This window comes from Panthera pardus, unplaced genomic scaffold, assembly GCF_024362965.1.
Source record: "Panthera pardus isolate Hobbes unplaced genomic scaffold, ASM2436296v1 HiC_scaffold_23, whole genome shotgun sequence".
In the NCBI taxonomy this organism is placed as follows: domain Eukaryota; kingdom Metazoa; phylum Chordata; class Mammalia; order Carnivora; family Felidae; genus Panthera; species Panthera pardus.
The window spans coordinates 1316756-1342008 of record NW_026526799.1 but is presented as its reverse complement, the minus strand read 5'-3'; the positions used below and the strand labels follow the sequence as shown (position 1 = coordinate 1342008).

At 50.1% G+C, this 25253-nt stretch overlaps 1 protein-coding gene and 1 long non-coding RNA gene across 3 annotated transcripts; one reads left to right on the top strand and one right to left on the bottom strand.

The window, feature by feature from the left end:
- The first annotated feature begins 631 nt into the window (after positions 1-631).
- Positions 632-9893, top strand: BCL2A1 (BCL2 related protein A1). Its single transcript, XM_019460463.2, has 2 exons — positions 632-1255; positions 9607-9893. The coding sequence occupies exons 1-2, from the start codon at positions 839-841 to the stop codon at positions 9712-9714; spliced, it is 525 nt and encodes a 174-aa protein (XP_019316008.1). The 5' UTR covers positions 632-838; the 3' UTR covers positions 9715-9893.
- LOC109273565 (uncharacterized) lies at positions 8141-25231 on the bottom strand. Of its 2 annotated transcripts, XR_002083136.2 has the most exons (3): positions 24957-25231; positions 19509-19737; positions 8141-8329 (listed from the first exon to the last, which is right to left on the bottom strand). It is a non-coding gene; the product is annotated as an uncharacterized LOC109273565 (long non-coding RNA). The 2 variants fall into 2 exon arrangements; XR_008416830.1 differs by lacking the exon at positions 8141-8329 and having other exon boundaries at positions 19218-19737; positions 24957-25230.
- Positions 25232-25253: the final 22 nt, after the last annotated feature.

The following is a 25253-nucleotide window of genomic DNA, read 5'->3' as shown; positions in this document are numbered from 1 at the left end:
ACGACCCGTTTACGAGCGGACAGGGCGGCCGTGTCCAGTATACTGACGGTGCCGTGCTCCCCACCGTCTCGTCACAAATCCCACCCTGTTCCCAGGAAGGAGTAGCCCCCGCCTCAGCCCCCGGCGGCCCCCAGTCGGCTGTCTCCACGGGCCCGCTTATTCCGGGCGGCCCATACTGAATGGAATCACAGCACCGCGCCTGCCTGGCTTCTTGCCTTGGCCCGTGGTGTGTCGGAGCCCCGTCGCTGTCGCAGCCCCGCTCGCTACCTCGTTCGTCTCGGGGCTGAGTGACGTTCCGCCACTTACCCGTTTATCCGGCAGTGACCGTTCGCACTGTGCAATCGAGCCGGTCGCCGTCCCCGGCGCTGCGGTGAAGGTCGCGTGCGAGGGTGTGGGCTCCTGTTTTCAGACCAGGGGCGAGCTCCACAGTGGAGCTGCTGAGCCGTCCGGTGATCCCACGCGCAACCCTCCGAGGAACGGCCGGGTTCTCGCGGGGGCCACCGCCCCGCCTGCCCGCCAGCCGCGTGGGAGCGTTCCGGCTTCTCCACATCCTCCCACGGGAGACGTTTGAGCGCCTGCGTCCACCGCTCACGGTTTGAGGAAGTGGGCTCTCGCCGAACCGTTTTCCTGCTTCACGCTGTCAACTTTCTCTTTCACACCCGGCCCGGGCCGAGTGACTGGGAGGAAGGATACCGCCCGGTGATGCAAAAGGAAATTTCCCCAGCCTCCACGCGTCGCCGTGCGTCACACCCCGCCGGGGGCCGCGAGCCTTCACCTGCCGTCACCTCGCCGCCTCCCCGAGAGCAGGCTCCAGACGGGGCTGCGCAGCGGGCAGAGGATGGCGGACGGCGAGTTTGGGTACGTTCTCACGCTGGCCCGGGACTATACGAAGCACGTTCTGCAGGGGCCCCAGCCCGGGTGCCACCCAAGCAGAGTATCCCAAGTGCTACAAGACGTGGCCTTCTCGGTCCAGGGGGAGGTTGAGAAGCAGCTGAAGCCGTGCCTGGACAAGTTCCACGTGGGGTCGGTAGACACGGCCAGGACGATGTTCCACCAAGTGATGGAGAAGGAATTTGAAGACGGCATCATCAACTGGGGCAGGATTGTGACTATATTTGCGTTTGAGGGCATCCTCATCAAGAAGCTTCTCCAGGAGCGGATCGTCCCAGACGCGGATGCGTTCAAGGTTTCCTACTTCGTTGCCGAGTTCATCACGAAACACACGGGAGAATGGATCCGGCAAAACGGAGGCTGGGTATGTGCCGTGGGATATTTCTCGTTGTTCTTACCTCTGAACTAGGAATTGACAGTTTCTCCCCAGTTAAAAAAAAAAAACGGTTTTCTTCAGGTGGTTTATTTTTAAAGGTTCTCGTTTTTATTAAAAAGCTTGTTTATTTATTTTGGTGGCGGGGGGGGGGGGGGCAGAGAGAGAAGAAGAGACAGAATCCCAAGCAGGCTCTGTGCTGTCAGAGCCCCGCTCGGGGCTCGATCTCATGAAAGGTGGACGCCTAACTGACTGGGCCGCCCAGGTGCCCCTGAAGTTTCTCATTTTATAATGAGAAGACATTTCTGGCTCATTTCCAGTGAATCCTAGAACTCTCTAGCTGGAAAACACATGCGGTTCCAGTTTTGACTCCTAAAGGCCTTACGAGTGGGGGTAAGATTTGGGAGCACGACAGCGTCTCCCCAGGGCACCTGTCAGAGGCGCAGTGCCCAGCGGAGGACTTAGCTGTGGCCAGGCTGTCACGACAACGTACAATTAGTACAGAAGGAGGTGGTATCAGATGCTGTTATACTTGGGTATTTACTATTTTGCAAAAGACGGGTACATTTTTGCAAGTTCATTGTTTACAAACTGATTTTCTTTTTTTTTTTTTTTTTTTCTCAATTTTCCAACATGACAAATTCTGGCTGTTAAAGCCTATTGACTAAAAATAATAATAATAACGTGCTATACCACCAGCAAGAAGCTTCATAGAAGAATTTCCAAGTAACAATTCACTTTATTATCAAAGCCTCAGAAAGCCCAGACTGGGGGGTGGAGGGGCTCTGTTAGAAGGCACTGATAAGGGGCTTTCCACGGCTGGATGTTCATGCTTGTCTTTCTACCCCAGTACCCTTAACACTGACTTATTTTTTCAACTTTATTTTTTAAATGTTTATTTATTTTTGAGAGAGAGAAAGAGAGACAGAGAGAGGGAACAAGCAGAGGACGGCCACAGAGAGAGGGAAACACAGAATCCGAAGCAGGCTCCAGGCTCGGGGCTGTCAGCACAGAGCCCGACACGGGGCTCGAACCCACACACCGTGAGATCAGGACCTGAGCCGAAGTCGGACGCTTAACCGACTGAGCCACTCAGGTGCTCCTTAACAACTGACTTTTTGAAACTACTTACGGCTCCATGGATCCTCTTTCCAACCCCCAGTCCTAGCCCTCTCCTCTCCCCAGAGGGGAGATATGCATTCTTAGCAATTATTTTCCACGCAAATCTTGCCTGTTGAATAACTCTATAGAAAATATACACACTACTTTTTTGTAAAAAATTTTTATACATATAAATACTACGTGGTACTTATTCTGGGTTTATTTTTCACCCAAGGGCCTTTAAAATATTATTTTAAAGAATACTACAGAAAAAAAAAAAAGAGCCCTACATCTATGCTGTTGTATGTAAATGCTGCTGAACGTCTGGCCATCTCTGGCTGATGGATATTTCAGTTATTTCCAGTTTGCGATCACAACAATACATCACAGAATCTCTATCCGTGCACTCCCTTGTGGAATATCAAATTGCCGGGTCCTGGTACATGTGCATTTTTTTGACGTACTTGATCCTTGCCCTCCAGGGGGGCTCTGCTAAGGCCCCCCCCAACCAGCTGACCAGTGTTCGGTCGCGGCAGCCTGTCCTAATTTCCCCAATCCACTGGGTTAAGAAAATGTAATCAGGGACACCTGGGTGGCTCAGTTGGTTAAGCAACCGACTTCAGCTCTGGGCATGACCTCACTGTTCGTGAGTTCGAGCCCCGCGTCAGGCTCTGTGCTGACAGCTCGGAGCCTGGAGCCTGCTTCAGATTCTGTGTCTCCCTCTCTCTCTGCCCCTCCCCCACTCATCCTCTCTCTCTCTCTCTCTCTCTCTCTCTCTCTTTCTCTGCCCCTCCTGGGATTCTCTCTTTCTTCTCTGCCCCTCACCTGTGCCCTCTCTCTCTCTCTCTCTCTCTCTAAAGAAAATTATAGCTGTCTTTGGTTATTATATTTTATTTTTATTTTTTATGTATTTATTTTTTAACGATTGTATTTTTAAGTAATCTCTACACCCAACGTGGGGCTCGAACTCACAACCCCGAGATCAAGAGTCGCACGCTCCACCGACTGAGCCGGCCAGGTGCCCCTGGTTATTACAAATGTTCTAAATTTTGATGCAGTCACATTTTACGGGATGTCCCCTGCATCTCGTTTAAGGCTTTCCGGTGTCATGATGGGGCATCCCGCACTTGGTCCCCCCCTGACTCAGACTGACTCGGGGCTGGATGAAGCATGGCGGGGGCGGGGGGCGGGGTGGGTCTTGCTCTCTTCCTCTCAGCTGTGGGCGACGGGTGGAAATTCCCACCGTGCCACGGAGGTTTCCAGTGAAAGCAAAACTCCTCTGGTGCAGACAAATTCAGTTCGCAGCTCTCTGCGGGCTCTGTGTCCTGGTGCCCCACGTGGTATCTGCAGCATACACGTTGTGATGAACGTTACTCGAAATCTAACGACTTAGCAGTGTTTTGTGAGCTCGTGGAGCCCTTGGCCGGGCGATGGGATGGTCTCTGAGAGTTTCCGGAAGCGGACTCATCTCTCAGGGGGTGGCCTGGTGTAAGTGTGCGCGCGGCAGGATGAAGCCTTCCCGAGTGGACGTAGACATACACACGCGTGCCCACGCACACACTCAGCCTTCACGGGGTCGTTGGGTGTAGGTAGGCTTGAAGCCCCGGACTTTCACACCTGGACGGCTTCGCTCGTAGACGTGACGGACGCGCTCCCGACAGCGCGCTCCTTTTCGGCCCACACGAGACACGGGTCGCGTGAAGGAGTCAGGATTTGAGTCCGAACACGTTAGCACGGCGGGCTGACGCAAGTAAACGTACTCGTGAGGGTTCATCTCGGGGCAGATGGCTGCGCTGCAGTCGAGATTTCCCGATCCGTGAAAATCGGTCAGACGTGACCGTCCGGAAAGCTCGTCACCGGCTCCAAATGAGAAATGCGCGTGCATCACGAAAGATGAGAAGGTCAGTTAGCGCACAACCAGAGAACTACTGTGATCTAAGTACTTCGCAAGTACGATCAGACACGTCATGAAAACTTTTGGGTCAGGAAGGCAGTATGTCGGCCGCTTGGATACTATGAGCACCGACTGTGGGTCACACGGTCCTGGGCTGGCTTCTGGGGTCATTCAGTGCCCGTGGGACGTCCACAGGCTACTACTCGGAACCTTGTTTCCTCGTCTGCTGAACGGGGAGAATAATGCTTCCTCCTCCCAGGACCCGGCGTGACGATTAAATCAGTTAGTGTTACACACGAAGCGCCTGGCATAAGACTCAGTACAAGTGTAGGGTTATTGTTAGCGGTAATATTGTCAAACTTCCCCGATTAACCAGGTTCGGTCCTCCCAAGTTATACCAGCCAGGGTTAGATATTAGTCGCCATCTAAACCAGATGCCCTGAAGGGAAAAGGTAAGAGCAGCGTATCGCTAGGACCAGCTGTGAAGGGCACACGGGAGATTTCAAGAGGCTTCACTATGTAATTCGGAAAACCACCCTAACGCGGAAAGAAAGCCCCTTTCAAGACGGGGACGCACAGTCAGCACTGGTACTTCCCAAGCAACCGCAAGAGTCAGAAGGGGCGAGACGAGCCGTTTTTGTTTGCTTGGTTACGGCTGTTTATGATCTTCCTGCTCTAAAGGATGGTCTTTGTGCACCAAACAGAAGGACACACAGAGACCTGTGCCCGCGTGGCTGGGTGCCCGGCTGGCAGAGGCGTTTCCGAAGTGTGAAGCACAAGCAGCGAGGGGACAGAACCTCCCTGAGTCTCTCACATCCTCTGCTTCGTTAGATTTGGGGGCCAAGTTCTCCCGATATTCCTCTCCAATTTTGACTTGAGATTGAAAGTCATTGAATGAAAAGAAAGACGGAATTCTAGCCCCCCTCCCCCACACCTTGGGCCCTTCGGGAACGCGCTCTACCTGGGGCGTCCCTCTCCACCCCTCTCCCTCACACCCTACGTCCGGGGCACGAGCCAGTCCTGTCGGTCGGTCATGCACCCAGCCCACCCGGGACGCGTCCTCCTTCGTCTGACGCCGGCCGTAACCTCTTACGGTTTCCATCCTTGCCCTGCTACAGTCTGTTCCCCACACGGCAGCCAGAGTGATCTCTGAACGACGTGAATTCTCTCGTGTCCTGGCCTAATCGGAACCCTCCCAAACGCCCCTTCGCCCGGGAGCAAAAATACAATAAACGTCCTGACTGCTGTAGTCAGAGCCCTACCTGGTCTGGCCCTAAATCCCCAACCAACCCCACCTCCTGTGAGTCTTTCCTTTGCTTCATAGCTCCAGCCTCCCTGGATAAGTCAATCACACTCCGCCCTCAGGGCCTTTGCACTTGCTGTGGCCGCTGCCTGGAATCACCAGGGGTCTGCATCGGCCCCGCTGCCCTTCCCAGGGGTCCGTGCCACGGTTGCCCTCCTCGGGGAGTCTTCCCTAGCCGTCCCGTCTCTGACGGCACCACCACCGCTCTATCCTGTACCCTGCTTGACTCCCTCGTAACTGCTTATCTGTTCCTTGTCTTTCTCTGTGACCAGAACTCAAGCTTCGTGAGGCCAGGGGTCCTGCGTGTTTAGTTCACCAGTTTGTTTCAGACAGCGCCTGGCATGTGGCCGAAGCTCAGTAAACGTTTGTCGGATGAGTACACGTAGTGAATAATCGCCAGGGAAACGCGGGGATAACGTTGGTGTCTTCCTAGATGTCAAACATCCTGAGGATCTGGGTTTCTTTGCATTATTGATGCAGGACGTTATTTTACGGCTTAGGCTTTTCTGAAGCCACGGTACCCGAACCTAATGAACTATTCCTGGAAAGAACCAGATCTGTGCGCTCCTTCTTTATTCCCACATTACGGACAAGATATCGAATCCCTGTTTCTCTAGTTTCATACAATGGTTTTAAGATACAAATAGTGTCACTGGAAATATGTTTTTGAAAGAGGAAACGTCTCTCCTGCCACTGTAACCGTCTGCGTGCGCGTGTCCTGTGCAGTGACGATTGAGGAACGTGAGTTTTCTCCTTTGAGATCACCTGCCTAATGTATTGCACGCCAACACTTGTAACGTCTACAGAATATCCCAATTTTATGCGTCACAATTACTTTACCAGTTCCGAATCGTTGGACATTTGGGTTGTCTTCCTTCTTGGAAATGATGCTTCAAGACTGGCCCCGGGTGGGTTTTCCGCCCCATCGCTGAGCAGGCCGCCTCTTGATCGGTGTCTAATGATGGATGGCCCATCGCACTGCTCCCAGAATGCATACTGCCTCCCGAAAGCGCTCTATCAATGGAGGGACGACCCAACAACCCCACCAGCCAGGGGGCAGGACCAGTAAAAATAATTTGGGGGATTTCACAAGACTCAAAATAACGAGGTCAACTTAACAGGTCTAAAAATCCGTAAGACCGTATTACAATGTGAATTCTTTAACTGCCGGTAATGTTGAATTTTCCCCCACACCCTTGTGCGTGATTCGTGTTTTCTGCTTTCAACAGCCCTTGTCTTCTCAACTCTTAGGGGCTCGATGATGAGTCTCTTACCCTTGAATGAGCCCTTTCATGATAAATGTAAATATTTTCCTGGTCAGTTCTTTTCTGTTTTTTTATTATTATTATTATTATTATTATTATTCTGTTAAAATACACGTAACGTAAAAGGTACGGGCTTAACCATTTCTAAGCGTGCACATCAACAGTATTAAATACTCGCACTGTTGTGGGACGTCACCAGGATCCACCCCCAGGACTCTGCACCCCCCCACCCCGGATCGTGGTAGCCACCACCCTACTTTCTGTCTTTATGGGTTTGACTATTGTGACCACTTTGTGTAGATGGGGTTAAACAGTATTTGTCTTCTCGTGACTTGCTTAGCTCACTGAGCCTCGTGTCCTGAAGGTTCATCCACGTTGTGGCAGGTGTCAGAACGTCCTTCCTTTTTAAGGCTGAGTAGTATTCTGGTGTATGTATGGACCACGTCTCGGTGACCCATTCCTCAGCTGAGGGGTGCTGGCATTGCTTCCATGTTTTAGCTACTGTGAATTCTCTCCTTCTTTTAACTTTAGCTTTTTATGGCTAAAAAACCTCTAATCTTTTTTTTTTAATGCTTATTTATTGTTGATAGAGAGACAGAGCAGGAGTAGAGGAGGGGCAGAGAGAGAGGAAGACACAGAATCTGAGGCAGGTTCCAGGCTCTGAGCTGTCAGCACAGAGCCCGACGCGGGGCTCGAACCCACGAACCGTGAGATCGTGACCTGAGCCCAAGTCAGACATTCGACCGACTGAGCCACCCAAGCGCCCCAACCTCTAATCTTCTAGCTGGATTTGTCAGTTACTCCTTTTTTTCACGCTCTTTAGCTGAGAAGTTGAGTGTATGTCAGATGATATGCTACGTGCCACACAGTGACCACTGTCCTAGCAAAAGCGGTCGTTGGAGAGTGCCTCGTTGCTGAGGGTCACGAAGATCCCGGGAAGGGAGGCGGTGAGGGCGCGTGGGAAACGTGTGCGTGTGCAAAGGCGGAGGGGGAGGAGGGGGGAGAGAAGGAGCAGCCTGTTCCCTGCGTTAGGCCATGACAGCGTGTGCTGGGCATGACTCTGCACTTGACACTGTGGGGACAGAAGCCGGCTTTCTTGGGCAACCCTTCGCGTGCAAAATCCCCTTGACCGCCGTCTGTGCGCTGGCCGTGCTCGGGAAGAGGCCCCGGGCGCCGCATAACGGGTCTCTCCCAGCCCCAAAGTGGAGCCCCCCGGGCTCCGAGCTGCTAGCAGGCGGTTGTCACCCCAGGACCTGGAACCTGCCGGGGGCAGAGCAAATGTTCACTAGGCGAACATTTAAAACAATTATTCCGACAATTTTCTAATCCTTTGGGTGATCGTTTGGACACTTGCAGAACGAAAGAACAGCGTTGGCGTTCCCGTACGGGCCCAGGCGCTAGGAAGTCAGGTAACTTCAGGTAGCTTACTTTTTTCGCATTTGTCAGGATAACGGAGGGCGTCAGGCTGGGCGATCTCAGAGGTGTTTTGCCGTAAGGATGCCCTGTAATGATAGGTCATAAATTACAGTGGGCACTTCACACTCTGTTGTTTTAAAACCCCGATCAAAAAGAGAATGAATCCTGGTTTTCTTGGGCAATCCTTCGGACGGAAAATCCCCTTGACCGCTGTCTGTGCGCTGGCCGTGCTCGGGAAACCACCTTGTCACAGGCTCAGAGGCACCGACTGGCTCTGGCTTTATTGTGGGTCCTCCTGACTCTGCACAGTACCGCTTACAAACATACATGCACATCGCAACACCAGACAGTTGAAAAAGAGGGGAAAAAATGAGACCTTCCTCCAGAGCTGTGCGTCCAGTATGGTAGCCACAAGGCACCTATGGCCGTGAACACTCACAACGTGGCTAGTCTCAGTGCAGATGGGTTGTGAGTACAAAACGCATGTCAAATTGCAAAGGTTTGGTACAAAAGATATAAGATATCTCAAGCATTTTCATACCGATTACATACTGAAATCATAGTATTTTCGATAAATTAAATCTATTTTTAAAATTAATTTTACGTATTTTCTCTTACTTTAAAAGATGTGGCAGGGGAGGGGTGGGGCGTCTGGGGGGCTCAGTCAGTTGAGCGTCCGACTTGGGCTCAAGTCATGATCTCACTGTTCATGGGTCTGAGCCCCACGTCGTGCTCTGTGCTGACAGCTCAGAGCCTGGATCCTGCCTCTGATCCCGTGTCTCCCTCTCTCTCTGCCCCTCCCATGCTCGTGCTCTGTCTCTCTCTCTCTCTCTCTCTCTCAAAAATAAATAAACATTTGAAATGAACCGACATTTTAACTAAAAAAGTAAAAAGTGTGGCTAGGGGCACCTGAGTGCCTCAGTCCGTTGAGTGCCCCACTCTTGATTTTGGCTCAGGTCACCATCTCGCTGTCTGTGGGTTCGAGCCCCACATCAGACTCTGTGCCGACAGTGCGGAACCTGCTTGACATTCTGTCTCTCCCTCTCTCTGCCCTTCCCCTGCTCACTCTCTCTCTCTCTCTTAAAATAAAGAAGTAAACTTAAACACATAAAATAAAAAATTAAAAGATGTGGCCGGTGGAACCTTAAACTTCCCTCTGTGGCTCTCACCGTACCTCTGTCGGTCAGCGCTGCCCCGGAGAGGCCCGGAGCAGGGCTGCGGGGCGGTGATGCGGTGGACGGAGCGACGCCGGTGCGGGCGCAGAGGTGACCAAGGAGCTGCCTGTTAAGCGGGGGTCCTTTGCTCTCCATCCCAGTAAACTGTCGCCCCTGATTTTTAAAATGTGAAATTTATTCTCCAACAGGAAAACGGCTTTGTAAGGAAGTTCGAACCCAAGTCTGGCTGGCTGACCTTTCTGGAAGTTACAGGAAAGATCTGTAAGGTATTGTCTCTCCTGAAGAACTACTACTGAGCGGCCAGAAGCACAGAACAGTCTGGATTGTGAAACCTGCCTGGCTGTCTTGACTCTTGCACTAAGTGTTGCCGGCACGCACTTCCACTGGACAAACGACTTTGGTGATGTAACTCGATCTTGCAGAGTTACGGGGATTTTGTTCTCATTTTGATAAATAAACCGTATTTGTCTCAGTACGTAATTTGCGTCCTGCCTGGGAGTCGAGCAGAAGGGCAAAGCTGGAGGCAGGGGACGGGGATTGAAGGAAGAGGGTGGGGGGCCAGGAAGGGGGCGCCTCCTCTGCCCTGGGGCAGATTTTCTTAAGGGGTGCCCGTTACCCAGAAGTCATTCGCCAAGTCGCTCCTCCGACTGCGTGGGGGTGAGGTCTACATCCTGCCTCCCGGTGGCCCCCGTGACCCTGGATACTTAGGGGATTCCGCAGATGCCCTCCCCACAGACTCTGCTCCCTGGCCCACCACTCAGAGTTGACAGACACGGCGGGAGGTACCCAGGATGCTCCGGGGCAGTCTGAACGCAGACAGTTAGGTCTGACTCATGCTGAGTCATTGTCAAACTTTCCTCTTAACAAATGTCATAAATCACACAACTGTGTCTTTTCCTAGACCCTGAGTTCCAATTCCGAGGTCAGTAAATTTGACTGCAGTTCAGGAGCGCCAGGCTCTGTTCTAGAACCTCCCAGTCTTTCTCCGTGTCCTCTGGCCCTCGGGGCTCGAGTTTCCGAGGAAGTAGCTGACGGATCTGATCAAGAAACCAGGGCCTCCCGGGGCGCCTGGGTGGCTCAGTCGGTTGGGCGGCCGACTTCGGCTCAGGTCATGATCTCGCGGTCCGTGAGTTCAAGCCCCGTGTCGGGCTCTGTGCTGACAGCTCAGAGCCTGGAGCCTGTTTCAGATTCTGTGTCTCCCTCTCTCTGACCCTCCCCCGTTCATGCTCTGTCTCTCTCTGTCTCAAAAATAAATAAATGTTAAAAAAAAAAAAAAAAAAAAGAAACCAGGGCCTCCCTCCCAGGCTCTGTGCATTTCCACAGGGGATTTCACTTAATTTACACTTTGCTTCCTCTGTGATTCTTTTTTTTTTTTTAAGGCTGATTTGAAGAAACCCCTTTAGAAATCACCCTTCAAAATTTTTTTTATGTTTATTTATTTTTGAGAGAAAGAGAGAGACAGAGTGTGAGCAGGGGAGGGGCAGAGAGAGAGGGAGACACAGAATCCCAAGCAGGCTGCAGGCACAGAGCTCAACGCGGGGCTCGAACCCACGAACTGCGAGATCATGACCTGAGCCGAAGTCGGACGCTCAGCCGACCGAGCCACCCAGGCGCCCCAGAAATCACTCTTAAAGTAGGGGTCTACTCTGCACACCTGCACACAGATTTCACACGCACGCACGCTCTCACCGCCCCAGTCTTACTGCTTCCCATGGCTGATGCAAGGTGCAGAGAACAAGACACCTGTAGACTTGGCCTTTCTATCAGCTCATCCCATCCTGGTAAGTGCACTTCCTGATCTCCGCCCCCTTGTCCCCTATCCCTCACCCACCTCTCCTCCGGTGACCGTCAGTTGGTTTTCTGTAGTTAATAGTCTCCTGTGGTTCTTTTTTTTTTAAATTTTTTATGCTTATTTTTATTTTTTTATGTTTAATTTTTTAATGTTTTTTAATGTTTAATTTTTTAATGTTTATTTTAATTTTTTAATGTTTATTTTAATTTTTTAATGTTTATTTTAATTTTTTGTTTAATTTTTTATGTTTCATTTAATTTTTTATGTTTAATTTTTTATGTTTCATTTAATTTTTTATGTTTGTTTAAATTTTTTAATTCTTTTATGTTTATTTATTTTTGAGAGAGAGAGAGAGAGAGAGAGAGACAGAGCACCAGCGGGGGAGGGGCAGAGGGAGGGAGACACAGAATCAGAAGCGGGCTCCAGGCTCCCAGCTGTCAGCCCAGAGCCCGACACGGGGCTCAAACCCACAAACCATGAGATCACTACCTGAGCTGAACTCAGATGCTCAACCGACTGAGCCCCCAGGCGCCCCGAGTCCCCTGTGATTCTTAACACTGGGGATACGACACTGGGGCAGGTCAGCAGGGAAACGTTTCTTGCAGAAGTGACTTTGGCGTATTCAGCCAAGCCCATCTGAGAGCCAAGTACCTGGGCCTTGCGTCTGCCCTGAATGGGAACATTTCTACCCCGTTTCACCTCGGTGCCTCCCCGCCCCCTGCTCAGTGCGTGAGGTCCTACTGTGTGTTGGCATGAATCAGAGCTAAGTGTAGGGAGGAAGCATCACGAGTGGACATAACAGAAGTGTGTGTCCGAGTCCTGCCAGCTGGAATACATTTGCACAAGAGACCACAGACCCTGACCTTTATACCACAGCGATCTCGTTAACAGAGCAACACCGGGGAATCAGTGACATTTCGGGCTTGGTTTGTGACCTGGTCTTTCAAAGTGCAGCTCTGTGTGTTTTATTACTAAGATAACAGGGGGAGGGCTTACCCTTAGCGAACACCGCACACAGAGACGGAGGTGGAACAGGTCGTAGACCGAAAAGTAAGCTAAAGCCATAACAATCCCGGAAGAGACATCGGAGAAAATCATCACAGCCTCGGAGGGGGTCAAGATTTCTTAGCTACAACAACAAAAGCCTGCGCCAGAAAAGAAAAAAGGACCTAAAAATTATACTCTAGAGACATGATTTAGAATTCTGTCTCGAAGCTGTCAAAAAAGAAAAAAACAAAACCCGATCTTCAAAACAGCAGGCCACCGAGTGGGAGGTAACACATGTCACACTGGTAACTGACAAAGGACTCGTGTCCAGAATGTGCGAAACACAATTCAGGAACAACGCAACCATCGACTGAATTTAAAAATGGGCAGAAGACGGCAGGCGGGCAGTTCACGTGGAGAAGGTGCGAGACACCACTGGCCACCAGGGAAGGGCAAGGTGAAACCACGGGAGACCTCGGCGTACCCTCCAGAACGGCTCAGACAAAGGCCACCACCGGTACCGAGCTTTGGGAACGCCCTGGCGCGCTGCTGGCGGTTCTTGAACCGCGTGGCAGGTTCTTGTAAAGCGAAACCCGCGCTGACCCGGGGCGCGGCAGCTGGGCTCCTGGGTCTCCGCTCAAAAGCCCCCGAACATGTCCCCACGATTCACGGCAGCTGCACTCACGAGGGCAGAGAGACCCGGACACAACCCACGTGTTCCACAAATTGCAGCCCGCCCGCGCAAGGGACGAGCCCCAGCCACGATCAGGTGTGGGCTGGCGCCACGGGATGAACCACCCTCAACACGCGTTGAGCGAGAGAAGCCGGTCACGAAAGTGTACGTGGGGTCCAGTGTCGTCCACGCGAGACCGGAAAAGACAAATGTGATGTGTCCGGTGGCAGAAAGCAAGTGAGAGGTGGCCTGTGGCCGGGGTGGGGGTGGGGGGTCGGGAAGCCGGCCGGGAAAACTCTGTCTGGGGTGATGAGGATGCCCCGCCTCTTGGCTGTGGTGGGAGAAGCGTGTCCAACATTCACAGAGGCGCTCCCTTAAAACAGGTGCATTTTACTGCAGATGATAACGTAGCTGATTGTTAAAAAGCTCCGGTTTTTGCAAAAGAAAAAAAGAAAAAAAACGAAAAAGGTGAACGCTCATTGTGAACAGTGCAAACGCAGGAGAATAAAAGGAGAGACACAAGCAGGACCCCAGATACCAGTTTAAGTCCCAATAAAATCACGAAGCACTATTATTTTTGCCTCGGTCACTTAGAAGGATCTGTCGGTGTGCATGACAGCCCGTGGACACCACCAGGCCTGCGGGCGTGGGGCCCTCCCTTCATCTGCCTTACCACCCCCCCCCCCCACCCCGTGGTGGCCCGTGGCTCCCGTGGCTCCGCTGGCCTGTTTCCAGCACCTGCTGCCACAGACTCTGCTTAGGACACTCCTCTGCCTCGTCCCGCCCAGGCTAACCCGGCCTGCAGATTTCCGCTCAGAGGTGGCCGCTTTAGGGACGCCCTCCCCACCGGGCTCCCCCTACAGCCTCTGAAAACACCACTGTCTCCATTAGAGCCTCACATCTGTGCGAGTTTCAGTTCGGTGTTTCCCACCTGACAGCCAGCTCCGGGAGGGCAGGAACCGCTCCTTCGCGTCTCAGAGTCTGGCTCACAGCCCGCTGAAGGCTCAGTGACTACTGTTCACAAAACGCACGGATGGACGCGCATCGGTTCCCGAACGGGCCGCCCACGAGGCCGGGCACCGTGTTCCCCGCGGCCCCGGGGCAACGGCCGCCTCTTGTATGCTCCTGGCGCACTAGGGACTTCAGAGAAGTGATGGCCTTTAATTGTCAGGCGGTCTCCAAACTAGATACTATCTATCCCCACTTAGAAACAGGCTGGGAAGCGGGAAGAAACTTGCGCCTTGCAGGGGGTCACGGGGGCGAAGGGTCCCTTGGGGTCACGGGGGGATGGGCTGGTCCCTGGGTGCACGGGGTCATGGGGGTGGGTGGCCGGGTCCCGGGTCCCTCGGTGCATGGGGTCACGGGGTGGGGGCTGGGCAGGTCCCTGGGTGCACGGGGTCACGGGGGGCTGGGCGGGTCCCTTACCGCCCTGGGGCGTCGTCGTTCTGCACCACTTCCCCCTGACCCCACGGCCCCACCCAGATGCCTGCTTCCTTCCCCATCCCGCTCACGGGCTCACAAGCTCACAAGCTCACAGGCTGGAACTGTGTGCAAATGCCAGCGGGGTGGGGCTGGCTTCCCCACCGACGGTGACATCAGTCTTCGACAGCCAGGCGGGTATCCTGATCTCCCTGGTCTGCGCCCCTCACCCGTTTATGCGCGGTCTCCCTGGAGACCTGCCCCGGCTCGAACTGGTCATGGCTGGTTCGGATCCGGAAACTTTTTGCAGGTCTCCATGACTCCGTGGGACCTGACAATAAACCCTTTCTGGACGGCTGGTAGCCACGGGTGGCTATTTACCTACTTATTTAATTTTTTACAGTTTGCATCCGAGTTACTTAGCATACGGCGCAGTAATGATTTCAGGACTAGAACCCAGCGCTCATCCCAACAGGTGCCCTCCTCAATGCCCCTCACCCATTCAGCCCATCCCGTCTCAAAATAAATAAACATTAAAAATTTTTTTTAAAAAGGGGCGCCTGGTCGATTAAGCGTCTGACTTCAGCTCCGGTCATGATCACATGGTTCTTGGGTTTGAGCCCCGTGTCGGGCTCTGTGCTGACAACTCAGCCCGGAGCCTGCTTCGGATTCTGTGTCTCCCTCTCTCTGCCCCTGTCCCCCTTGTCAAAAATAAATAAACATTTATTTGTTTAAAAATTTTTTTAACCTTTATTTATATTTTTGAGACAGGGAGAGACAGAGCATGAACGGGGGAGGGTCAGAGAGAAGGAGACACAGAATCCGAAACAGGCTCCGGGCTCTGAGCTGTCAGCCCAGAGCCCGACGCGGGGCTCGAACTCACGGACTGCGAGATCAGGACCTGAGCTGAAGTCGGACGCTCAACCGACTGAGCCACCCAGTCGCCCCTAAATAAACGTTTAAAAAAAACCATGTAAGATAACTTGAGTGGATAGGCCATGAGGACGAAAGGTACAGCGCATAGTCAGTGGCATTGTAACAGTGTTGCACGGTGACAGATGGTAGGTACGCCCTGTAACGATGGAGAAGTTGAATCAGTCTGTTGCGCACCTGAAACTAACGTGACACTGTGTGTTAACTGGACTTCAATAAAAAGAAAAAGAGAAAAGTGTAAGATGACATATGGTTCCTCTCCACTCGAAACTCTCCAGTGCTTTCCACCTCGCTCCGAGGAGAAGCCGAAATCCTTAGAACATTCTTACGATGGCGCCCGCCTGCCCCGCGAACCGCCTGAGTTCATCCCTGCTGTGCCAGGCACCCTCTTGCCCGTGGTGGAGTCTGACATGCTCTTCTCAGTCTACTGATTTCTGCCTTGGATGCCCTGTGGCTCCCGAGGGTGGGACTTGGGGACACACAGATGCCGAGGGCTCCATCACGGGGCTCCCCCACAAGCCCACAGAGAGCTCTGGAGATGCGGAGATCCAACCAACACCGTCCCTCATGTTGCGTGTACATATACGTTCACGGAGTCCTTGATGGGGACGCTGCGTATGGCTGCTGAATTGTCGTATTCTCAGAGATGTGGAGTAAACGAGGAAGACGGTCAAAGCTTTACTTAAGTAGACGAGGCTCTCTTATGGTCAACGGGTGCTACCCAGAGTACGGAGCCCGCCAGAGTAGCCACGGACACGCAGCAGAACAATGCCTCCGGAGTTCAGCAGGGGCGTTTGAACAACAGCATACCCCTGCCCCCCAGAGCCCTGGGGCTGCCTCCGCTAGGGAGCCCTCGGAGATCTGCCTGCCCGGTGACCGTGTCCTCTCGTCTTCAGCCTCGTCGATGTTCAACCAGCTGCTGAAACCGTGAAGCTGGTTTCTGGGAGTCATCCTTGAACCTTCCTTGCCCTCCATTCCTGTTCTCCAACCAAAGAGTAACCAAGTCCTGGCCACTCTACCTCTTAAATATCTCTCGATCCGTGCTTGCCCGTCCTTCTAGCCCCTTACCTCCTACACGAATGCAAGCCACCCTCACTTCCACGCAGACCGCTGCTCCAGTGGATGTGACGCTAATCCATCGCGGGCCCCCTCTGGTGGATTCAGTGCAGCGAGCATACTCGTCTGAAATGTGAATGCAGCGTCACCCCTCTGCTTAAAATCGCCCAGTGGCTTCTCATGGTTCCTAGGAACTCAGATTCTGCCACCAAAGCCGGGGTCGTTCTTTCTCTTCACTTGAGTGTGGGCTGGACTCACGCTCAAGAACAGAGCGTAGGAAGGAGAAACAAAGGTACCAGGGAGGAGCCTGGCCAGGTGATCGCCGGTGACATCACCAGTGACCAGCCGTGTTGATAGCACGAACCTTTGGTATCTTGATGAAAAGGGCACGAAATCTCTGTGGCATTCTTCCCCAAGCCCACGGCCCCGGGAAAACGTCAATCGCAACTTGAGGGACAATGTACAGAGTCCCTGACCAGTGACTCCCCAAAACTGACTAGGTCATCAAAAAACGAGGGAAGCGTGAGGGGTGGGGGCAGACGAGATGAGCTGTCAAGACACGGTCGGTAAACACAGGGTCCCGGACGGGACCCTGGCACAGAGCACGGGCATCAGTGGAAAAACTGACCCAGATGAAGTGTGGAGTTTGGTTAGCAGCAACACGCCCATGCTGGCTTCTCAGTCTCGACAAAGGTCCCGCGGGGTGTCCGGCGTTACCTCTGGGAGGGCGCGGGAGAGTTTACGGGAGCTCTCTCTATTGCCACTGTAACCTTTATGTCAACTTAACCTTTAAAGAGGTTCGCTGAAACACACAGAGGCAAATCAAAAGAACCCCGTGTCGTCTAGCCTTATGTCACCCCTCTCTCCTCCCGGCTCTTTGCTGGGGAGAATTTCCTGCCATCTCTCAGTTCCTCGAAACGTCACGGGGTTTTTCCCTTTCGGGCCTGTGCACACACGGTTGTCTCTTCCTAGAAGACCCTCTCACCTTCCCCGCCTCCGTTCTCACTCGCCCTCTCGCCTGGTTAGTGCTTACTCAGCCTTGGAACTTGGTTACTTCCTTGTGACGGGGGCGGGGTGCCGGGGGAGGATGTGGGGATCACCAGCCACCTCCTGACCTGTCTAGACGGAGGGGATGATTGATCTGTGCAGGCTGACCACGTTAGAGTGTGCGGGATCGTTCGCGTCCTTGCAAGTTGACACGTGCTTTATACACCAATCCGTGGTCGCGTTTCCCGAACGTTTGTATGAATACAAATCACTTGGGGATCATGTTAAAATACAAATACAGATTCTGGGGACGGCCTGAGACCCTGCCCGCCTGACAAGGTCCCAGGTGGTGCCGATGCGGTCGGCTCAAAGCAGCAAGTTTTGGTAGGCGGATGGCACCCGGGGTGCTGACGAGAATTAAGCGTTAGGTCTGTAAATGCAGCAATGAGGCCACGCGCTTCAGTAAATCCATGCCTGTCTCACCTTAGAGGATGGAAACTCTGCTCGTTTCTGCCACTCTTTCCTCCACCTGCCCCTACCCACCCACCTGCTCAGTTTCCACACAACTCCTTGAACTGAAGGTATGTAACCACTTTGGCATCACAGAGGTGAGTCAATGGGTTTTCCCCGCTGATGTGACCTTTCTTTTTTAATTTCCAGAATGGCTACCTACTACCTAGGGCGGAGGGAGCCGCCCTTTTCTGGATATTCCCTAGTTTGTAAAATTATTCTTTTTTTAAGTCTCTTTTTAATGTTTATTTTTGAGAGAGAGAGAGAGACAGAGAGTGTGCGGGGGAGGGGCAGAGAGTGAGGGAGACACAGAATCCGAAGCGGGTTCCAGGCTCTGAGCTGTCAGCACAGAGCCCAACGTGGGGCTCCAGAGGCGGCGCGGGAGGCGCTGGCCGTGGTTAGTGGTATTATTCCAGCTACAACGGCAGTTCTGCCATCTCCCAGACCAAGCAGTCCTGTATTAACCCTGAGAAGCTACCCGCATGGCCGTGCCACAGGGACCACTGAATAACCCGGCAGGGAGACAGGGAGGGAGGGTTTACGCCAACCGTCCAAGAGCACACAACCCAGAAAACCCTTCTCAGACACTCGTTTTCCAAAGTCCTCCCTGCCCCCCACCGTGGCTTCCAGGGACTTTCCTCCCTCTCTCTCCCCTCAAATGCAGGGAGGGGAACTAACTGTGTGAGCTCCCCAACCCTGTCTTTCCATGTGACTTACTGACCCCCCCCCCCTTCCCTCTGGGAAGCGACATAAAGTCCTCTGGCCATCTGACACAGACAGGTGAGGTAGGAGCCGTCTTTTTATTATTTTGGCTTTCACTCTATCACCCAAGTGGCTTCTCAAAGTATTTCTTCTTAAAAACACTAAAGTCATATGGTGCTTTCCTAGGACGAGTTGTGAGTTCTGGTGAATAAAAAGGACCACTGTGCACTCAGCTGCCCCCGGGGGGCTCCAGAAGCATGAACCGCTGAGCCAGGGAGGCTGAGCCAGGGAGTGGGAAGCTTCAGGGCTGTGCAGGTGTGGCCCAGGTAGCTGAGAGGAGCTGTGTTCCCATGACAGGTGTGCACCAAAGGAATTTTCTTTTTTTTTTTTTTTTTTTAATTTTTTTTAACGTTTATTTATTTTTGAGACAGAGAGAGACAGAGCATGAACGGGGGAGGGTCAGAGAGAGGGAGACCCAGAATCCAAAGCAGGCTCCAGGCTCTGAGCTGTCAGCACAGAGCCCGACGCGGCGCTCGAACTCGCAGACCGCGAAATCGTGACCCGAGCTGAAGTCGGCCGCTTAACCGACTGAGCCACCCAGGCGCCTCCACCGAAGGAATTTTCAAGAGGGACAGTGATGGGGTGAGGTTTTCCTTCCGAGGAAGCCGTGTTTGGCAGTGCTGTGACCAGGCGGGAGGAGAGTTTGATCGCTGGGAGATCAGTTAGGGCCTGACGCAACAGGCGGTTAGTAATGTTTGTTGACTTACACTTGGGTCAAATAAAATTTCCACTGTTTTCACAGGATGATCTCTCCCATCGCAGGCTTGCACAAAGTTTACTTATTTAACAGGTTTTTTTTTTTTTTTTTTACCTTTTCTTTTGAATTTTAATCTTACGGAAATTCATAAAAATAGACTTCCCATACACTCTGAGTCCAACTTCCAATAACAACATCGTCAATGTAATGGGCAATTATCCAAAGAGAGAAACGCACACCGATACCCCACCATTAACTAATGTACGAACCTTACCTGAATCCACCAGTTTTCCCATTAACGTCCGTTCTCTGGTCCCGAAGCTGACCCAGGAGAGCCAACTGTATTGAACTGTCCTGTTGTGTCTCCTCACTCTCCTCCAATCCCGTCTTTCTTGGTCTTTCGTGACCTTGAGACTCGTGAAGACCACCAGTCAGGTGTGTGCTAGAACGTCTCTCAATTTGGGTGTGATGTCTTTCTCATGATTGAGGTTTTCCTGATTTTCCTGTTGGGAGGAAATACCACGTGAATGGAGTTGTGTCCTTTCAGTGTGTCCTCGGAGGGGCCACATGTTCTTGTCACATGTTAACCTGTACTGTCTTGTGGGGAGATGGTTCAAGACCACAGAGATGTTCTTTTGGTTTCTTATTCTCTTGCCCACTGGTTTTAAGCCCGTTAATGGTCCTTGCCTGCTGATTAGAAGGGCAGTGTTTGCCTAACGGTGATTCTCCGTTTCCATAGTTCCTTTCACATTTATTAATGAGAGCTCTAGGATAAGGGGTTATGCCTCTTTGTTTTGTTGTTGTTATGGATCAGTATTCATTTATCAATCACGAGGCACTTACGGATATTTATGTTATTCCATGGGTTATAAAGTAAGACTATTTTTTTGTTGCTCAAACTGTCCCAGCTTTGCCCACTGGGAACCCCCGTTTGGGTCCCGGCTCCCCTCCTGACCTGCCCCCTTCCATTGTGGTCACCCCCTTACTCTGTGGCACCACTAAATCTTCTAGGTCCACCTTGGTCCTGCCTCAGCTCTGGAAGCCCTATTTTTTGTTGTTGGACAATGACATTTGGAAACCAGGATCTGGATGCTAGATTTCACTGCTATGGAGGGTCATTGCTTCCAGGTCTGCTCAGGAACAGGACTAGGAAACATAAGCATATGTATCTAACCCACATCTCTATTTCTGTGTCTATGCATTTCTGTATCTACTTAAAATCGCAAATTTACATGGACACTTCCAATTCCAACCCAACACAACAAGGTTCATTCCAACCTTCCCTCATTCCTTATTTGTTACTTATTTTTCAGGATAGGGAGAAACTGGGACTCTCATCATCTACAATGCGTTTACTTATTTTGTTCAATTCTAGAACACAGATAAAGCAGTTTCACAATTACTAATTTATAACCCTTTGAAAAACAAATGTCTTAACTAGAGTGGCCATATTTGTGTGAAGCTATTTTTGTCGTTAGTCTTACAGAAAATCAAAATGCTGTTTTCCACAGTTACTTAAGTTAGTTCTTCTTTTCTTCTCCAGCATTCGTTGTAATTGTTAATCGTGTACAATGCACTTCAGTTTCCATGTGCCGGCTTGCACTGTTCCTGCTGTACGAACGGGTGCGTATGTGTATGCAGACGTGGTCAGCATGGTTCGGAGGGTCAGAGCTACACAGACAGGTGTCATCAAAGGAACATCCCCTCCCCCCTCTCCCCCACCGTCCTCACCCATTCCCTACAGGTACCCAAGCTTGGTTTCTGGTTTATGTTTATTTCATTTTTTGTCTTGCAGAAATGAGCAGATTATGTGTACGTACTTTTTTTTATATTGTTTTTTATTTTAAGGACATGTAATTGACATTAAATTCACCCTTTTAAAACGTCCAGTCTATTTGGTTTTAGCACATTCACAGTGTTTTGCAATTATGACCTCCATCTAATGTTAGAACATTGTCATCGCCCCCAAAAGAAACCCTGCCCTCCTTCCCTCGCAGCCCCAGGCAGACACTCATCTACGTGCTGTCTCTGTAGATTTGACTGTTGTGGATATTTCATGTAAATGGGATCACACAGTGTGTGGCCTTTTGTGTCTGGCCTTTTACTGAGGTCCATCCGTGTTGTCGTGTCTCATATTCCCGTTACTGTGAGGGTTCCTTTCTTCACACCCTCACCAACACTTCCGTTCTCGGTTATAGCCCCCCTAGTGGGTGTGAAATGGTAACTCTTCTCTGTTTTGTTTGCATTTCTCTAATGACTAATGCTGCTGAAATCTTTTCATGCGCTTATCAGACATTAATCTTATGTGGAGAAATGTCTATTTAAGTCTTTGCCCATTTTTACATTAGATTATCTTTATTGATGAGCTGTTAAGAGTTCTTCATGGGGGCGCCTGGGTGGCGCAGTCGGTTAAGCGTCCGACTTCAGCCAGGTCACGATCTCGCGGTCCGTGAGTTCGAGCCCCGCGTCAGGCTCTGGGCTGACGGCTCGGAGCCTGGAGCCTGTTTCCGATTCTGTGTCTCCCTCTCTCTCTGCCCCTCCCCCGTTCATGCTCTGTCTCTCTCTGTCCAAAAATAAATAAAAAAAAAACGTTGAAAAAAAAATTAAAAAAAAAAAAAAAAGAGTTCTTCATGTATTCTGGATTCAACTCCCTTATCATATACATGATTTGTTAGTCCTCCCAATCTATATTTTTTTCATTTTCTTGATGATGTGCTTTTGACATACTGATGTTTTCAATTTGGATGAAGTCCAATTTACTTCTCTTTTGTTGCTTGTGTGTTTGGTGTCAAAACTAAGAAACCACTGCCTAATCCACAGTGATAAAGGTTTGTGCCCATGTTTTCTTCTAAGAGTTTTGTTTCAGCACTTACTTTTAGGCTTTTGATCTACTTTGAGTTAAACTTTGATTATGGCGTTAGGTAAAAGCCCAACTTCCTTGTTTTCCACATTCCAGCACCATGTTTCTGGGAATAGACTATTCTTTCTCTGTTGAATCATCTTGGCATTCTTTTTCAGGACAATCAATTCACCATAAATGTGGACATGTATTTCTGGGCTCTGAATTCTGTCATTTACCTATCTTTCTTTCCTTATGCCAGGACCACAATGTCTTGATTACCGTAGCTTTGTAGTAACTTTTCAAGTTGGGTAGTGTGAGTTTTCCAACTATGTTCACTTTTTTCAAGACTGTTTTGATTATTCTGGACTCCTTGCATTTTCACAAGAATTTTAGAATCAGCTTATTGATTTCTGCAAAAAAACCAAGTCTGATAGATATTGCATTGACTCTATAGATCAATTTGGGGAGCAGTGCTATCTTAACAATATTAAGCCTTCCAATTCATGAATGTGGGATGTCCTTTAACTTATACTTGTTTTCTTTCAACAATGTCATGTGGTTTTCAAAACTCTGACACTTGTTAAATTTATTCCTAAATATTTTTTTGATACTATTGCAAATGAAATTGTTTTTTATATTTCAGACTATTTATGTTATTATAAAAATCTTAGGGTTCTCTAGAGAAAGTGAATCAATAAGAGAGATATTTTTATTATGTATACCTATATCTTGTTATATATACCTAATCTATTATATATACTTGACATTAAATGCATCATGAAATATCATATGCATCTCTTTATATTATCTCCCGTGTATATATGAATACATAGTTGACCATTAAACAATACAGGCATGAGCTGTGTGGGTCCACTTACACATGGATTTTTTTTTGATACAGTCCAGTACAATAAATGTATTTTCTCTTATGATTTTAATAATTCTTTTCTCTTACTTTATTGTAAGAATTCAGTATGTAATACATGTAACATACAAACTAGTGTTCATAACTGTGCATATGATCCGTAAAGCTTTCATCAATGGTAGGCTATTAGTAGTTAAGTTTTCAGACAGTCAACTGTGTGGCGATCAGTGCCCCTAATCCCCATGTTGTTTGAGGTTCAGCTATATATGTAGCACAACAGAACCAAAAGAAGATATCTATTTAAAAAATGTTTTTAGTTTATTTATTTATTTTGAGAGAGAGAGAACACAAGCAGGAGGGACAGAGAGATGGGGGAAAAAAGAATCTCAAGCAGGTTCCATGCTGTCAGCACAGAGCCCAATGTGGGGCTCAAACTCATGAACTGTGAGATCGTGAGCTGAGCTGAAATCAAGAATCAGACGTTCAACTGACTAAGCCACCCAGGTCCCTCAGGAGATATCTACTGATAACAAGATTTATGATAAGAATTGACTCATGTGATTATGGAGGTCAGCAAGTCCAAAATCTCCAGAGCCACGGTCCCAATCTGAATCCAAAGGCTAGGAGCTGCTGTAGAACTGGAAGAGCCAGCAACACGTCTAGTATGAAGGGTGTCAGGCTGGAAGAGGTGTGCTTGTATATTGGTCTTGTATCCTGCAACTTTGCTGGGCTCTACTTCACTCGTCCTAACGAACGAGTTAGATCCCTTAGGACGTCGGTATATGAGGTCATGGCATATGCAGAGACAGTTTTACTTCTTTCTTTCCAGTCTGGGTGCCTGTTATTTGTTTTTCTGGTTTAACTGCCCTGTAACCCAAATTTTTTTTTTTTTTTTTTTTTTTAATTAAGAGAAATTAACCCTTGGTCTGTGGTTTATGTTGCAAGGATCTTCTCTCAGTTTGTCAGTTGTCTTTTAATTTTGTGTATGGCTTTTTATGCTATAAAAAATTATAAGAAACTGTCATATAGTTATGTCTCAATCTTCTCTTTTATTGCCTTTGGATTTTGAGTCACAGCGAGGATGCCTTTCCCTAAACGGAGGTTGAAGACGAATTGTCCTTTTCTTCTACTACTGGTATAGTCCCAGTTTCCACACTTGGTCCTTAATCCATGTGGTTCTTCTTATGTATGGTGTGAGGTACGGACATGATTTTATCTTTCAAAAAATGGCTGTTCAGCTGTTCTAGCACCATTTACTAAGATCATGCTTGCCCCAGTGATTTGAGATATAATCTTTGCCATACTCTAAACTTCCATATGGTTTCAGGTCATTTCTGTTGTGTGGTCTACTGTGGGTTTAAGCAGCAGTACCCTCCTGTTTTAATTATAGAGGCTTTATAGTATGTTTCAAGGTTTGGAAGGTCCAGTTCCCCAAGGGCCTTTCATTTTCAGTGTTTTCCTAGCTATTCTATTCTATTCTATTCTATTCTATTCTATTCATTTTTTAAAAGTAGGCTTCATGCCTAGCACAGAGCCCAATGTGGGGCTTGAACTCACAACCCTGAGATCAAGACCTGAGCTGAGATCTAGAGCCGGATGCTTAACTCAGAGTCACCCAGGGGCCCCTTTCTGGCTGTTCTTGAAAGCTTGTTTTTCTGGATGAACTTTAGTAAAGTTGATTAACATAAAATTTACTAAAATTTCTCTACACTTCCAATTATTTTACAGTTCAATCTCTTTATCCGTTAAATTAGCCCTGTCACCTTTTCAAGGGCCCTCTGATGTCAACGTGTGAGGGCAAGAGTCTCTCTCCACACCTACTTACTCCCTTGAATTACCCTCTTCTCGCTTCCCACTGCTGGTAAACGCTCTGCGAGCAAAGAAAACTCGGGTGTCTCCGTCTCCTCCGTGTTTGCTCCTGTAGGAACAGCGCTTTCACAGGAGGAGCGGGCACCAGGCGTCCCACAGTGAAAATACTGCTGGACCTTGAACGTGTCGCGAATAGGGTAACTTACTCTGGGCCCTGAGTTCTCCAGAGGTGAACACGCTGATCTGGTGTGGGAAAGTCGGCCGACGCATCAACGGCCCGTCCTACCCCTCGGTAATAAACCGCCTTCCTCCGACCCACTGGAAACGAAAACGGTGTAAAATGCTTTTGCCAACAAACAAATAATTGTCCCTTTAACCAGCAGGACTGCGCATCCTGCGTACTTCTCACCGGCCCGCCTGGGCGCTCTTTTCGGGCCCCACACAGCCCCTCGCGACGCAAGGTTCACGCACCAGGATCTAGGCTGGCGCTAGGGTCTGACTGT

Bases quoted from the DNA above. Each gene is read 5' to 3' on its own strand.
- BCL2A1 (XM_019460463.2), top strand. From the start codon at position 839: ATGGCGGACGGCGAGTTTGGGTACGTTCTCACGCTGGCCCGGGACTAT. The intron at 1,256-9,606 runs GTATGTGCCGTG...ATTCTCCAACAG, and splicing joins TCCGGCAAAACGGAGGCTGG to GAAAACGGCTTTGTAAGGAA.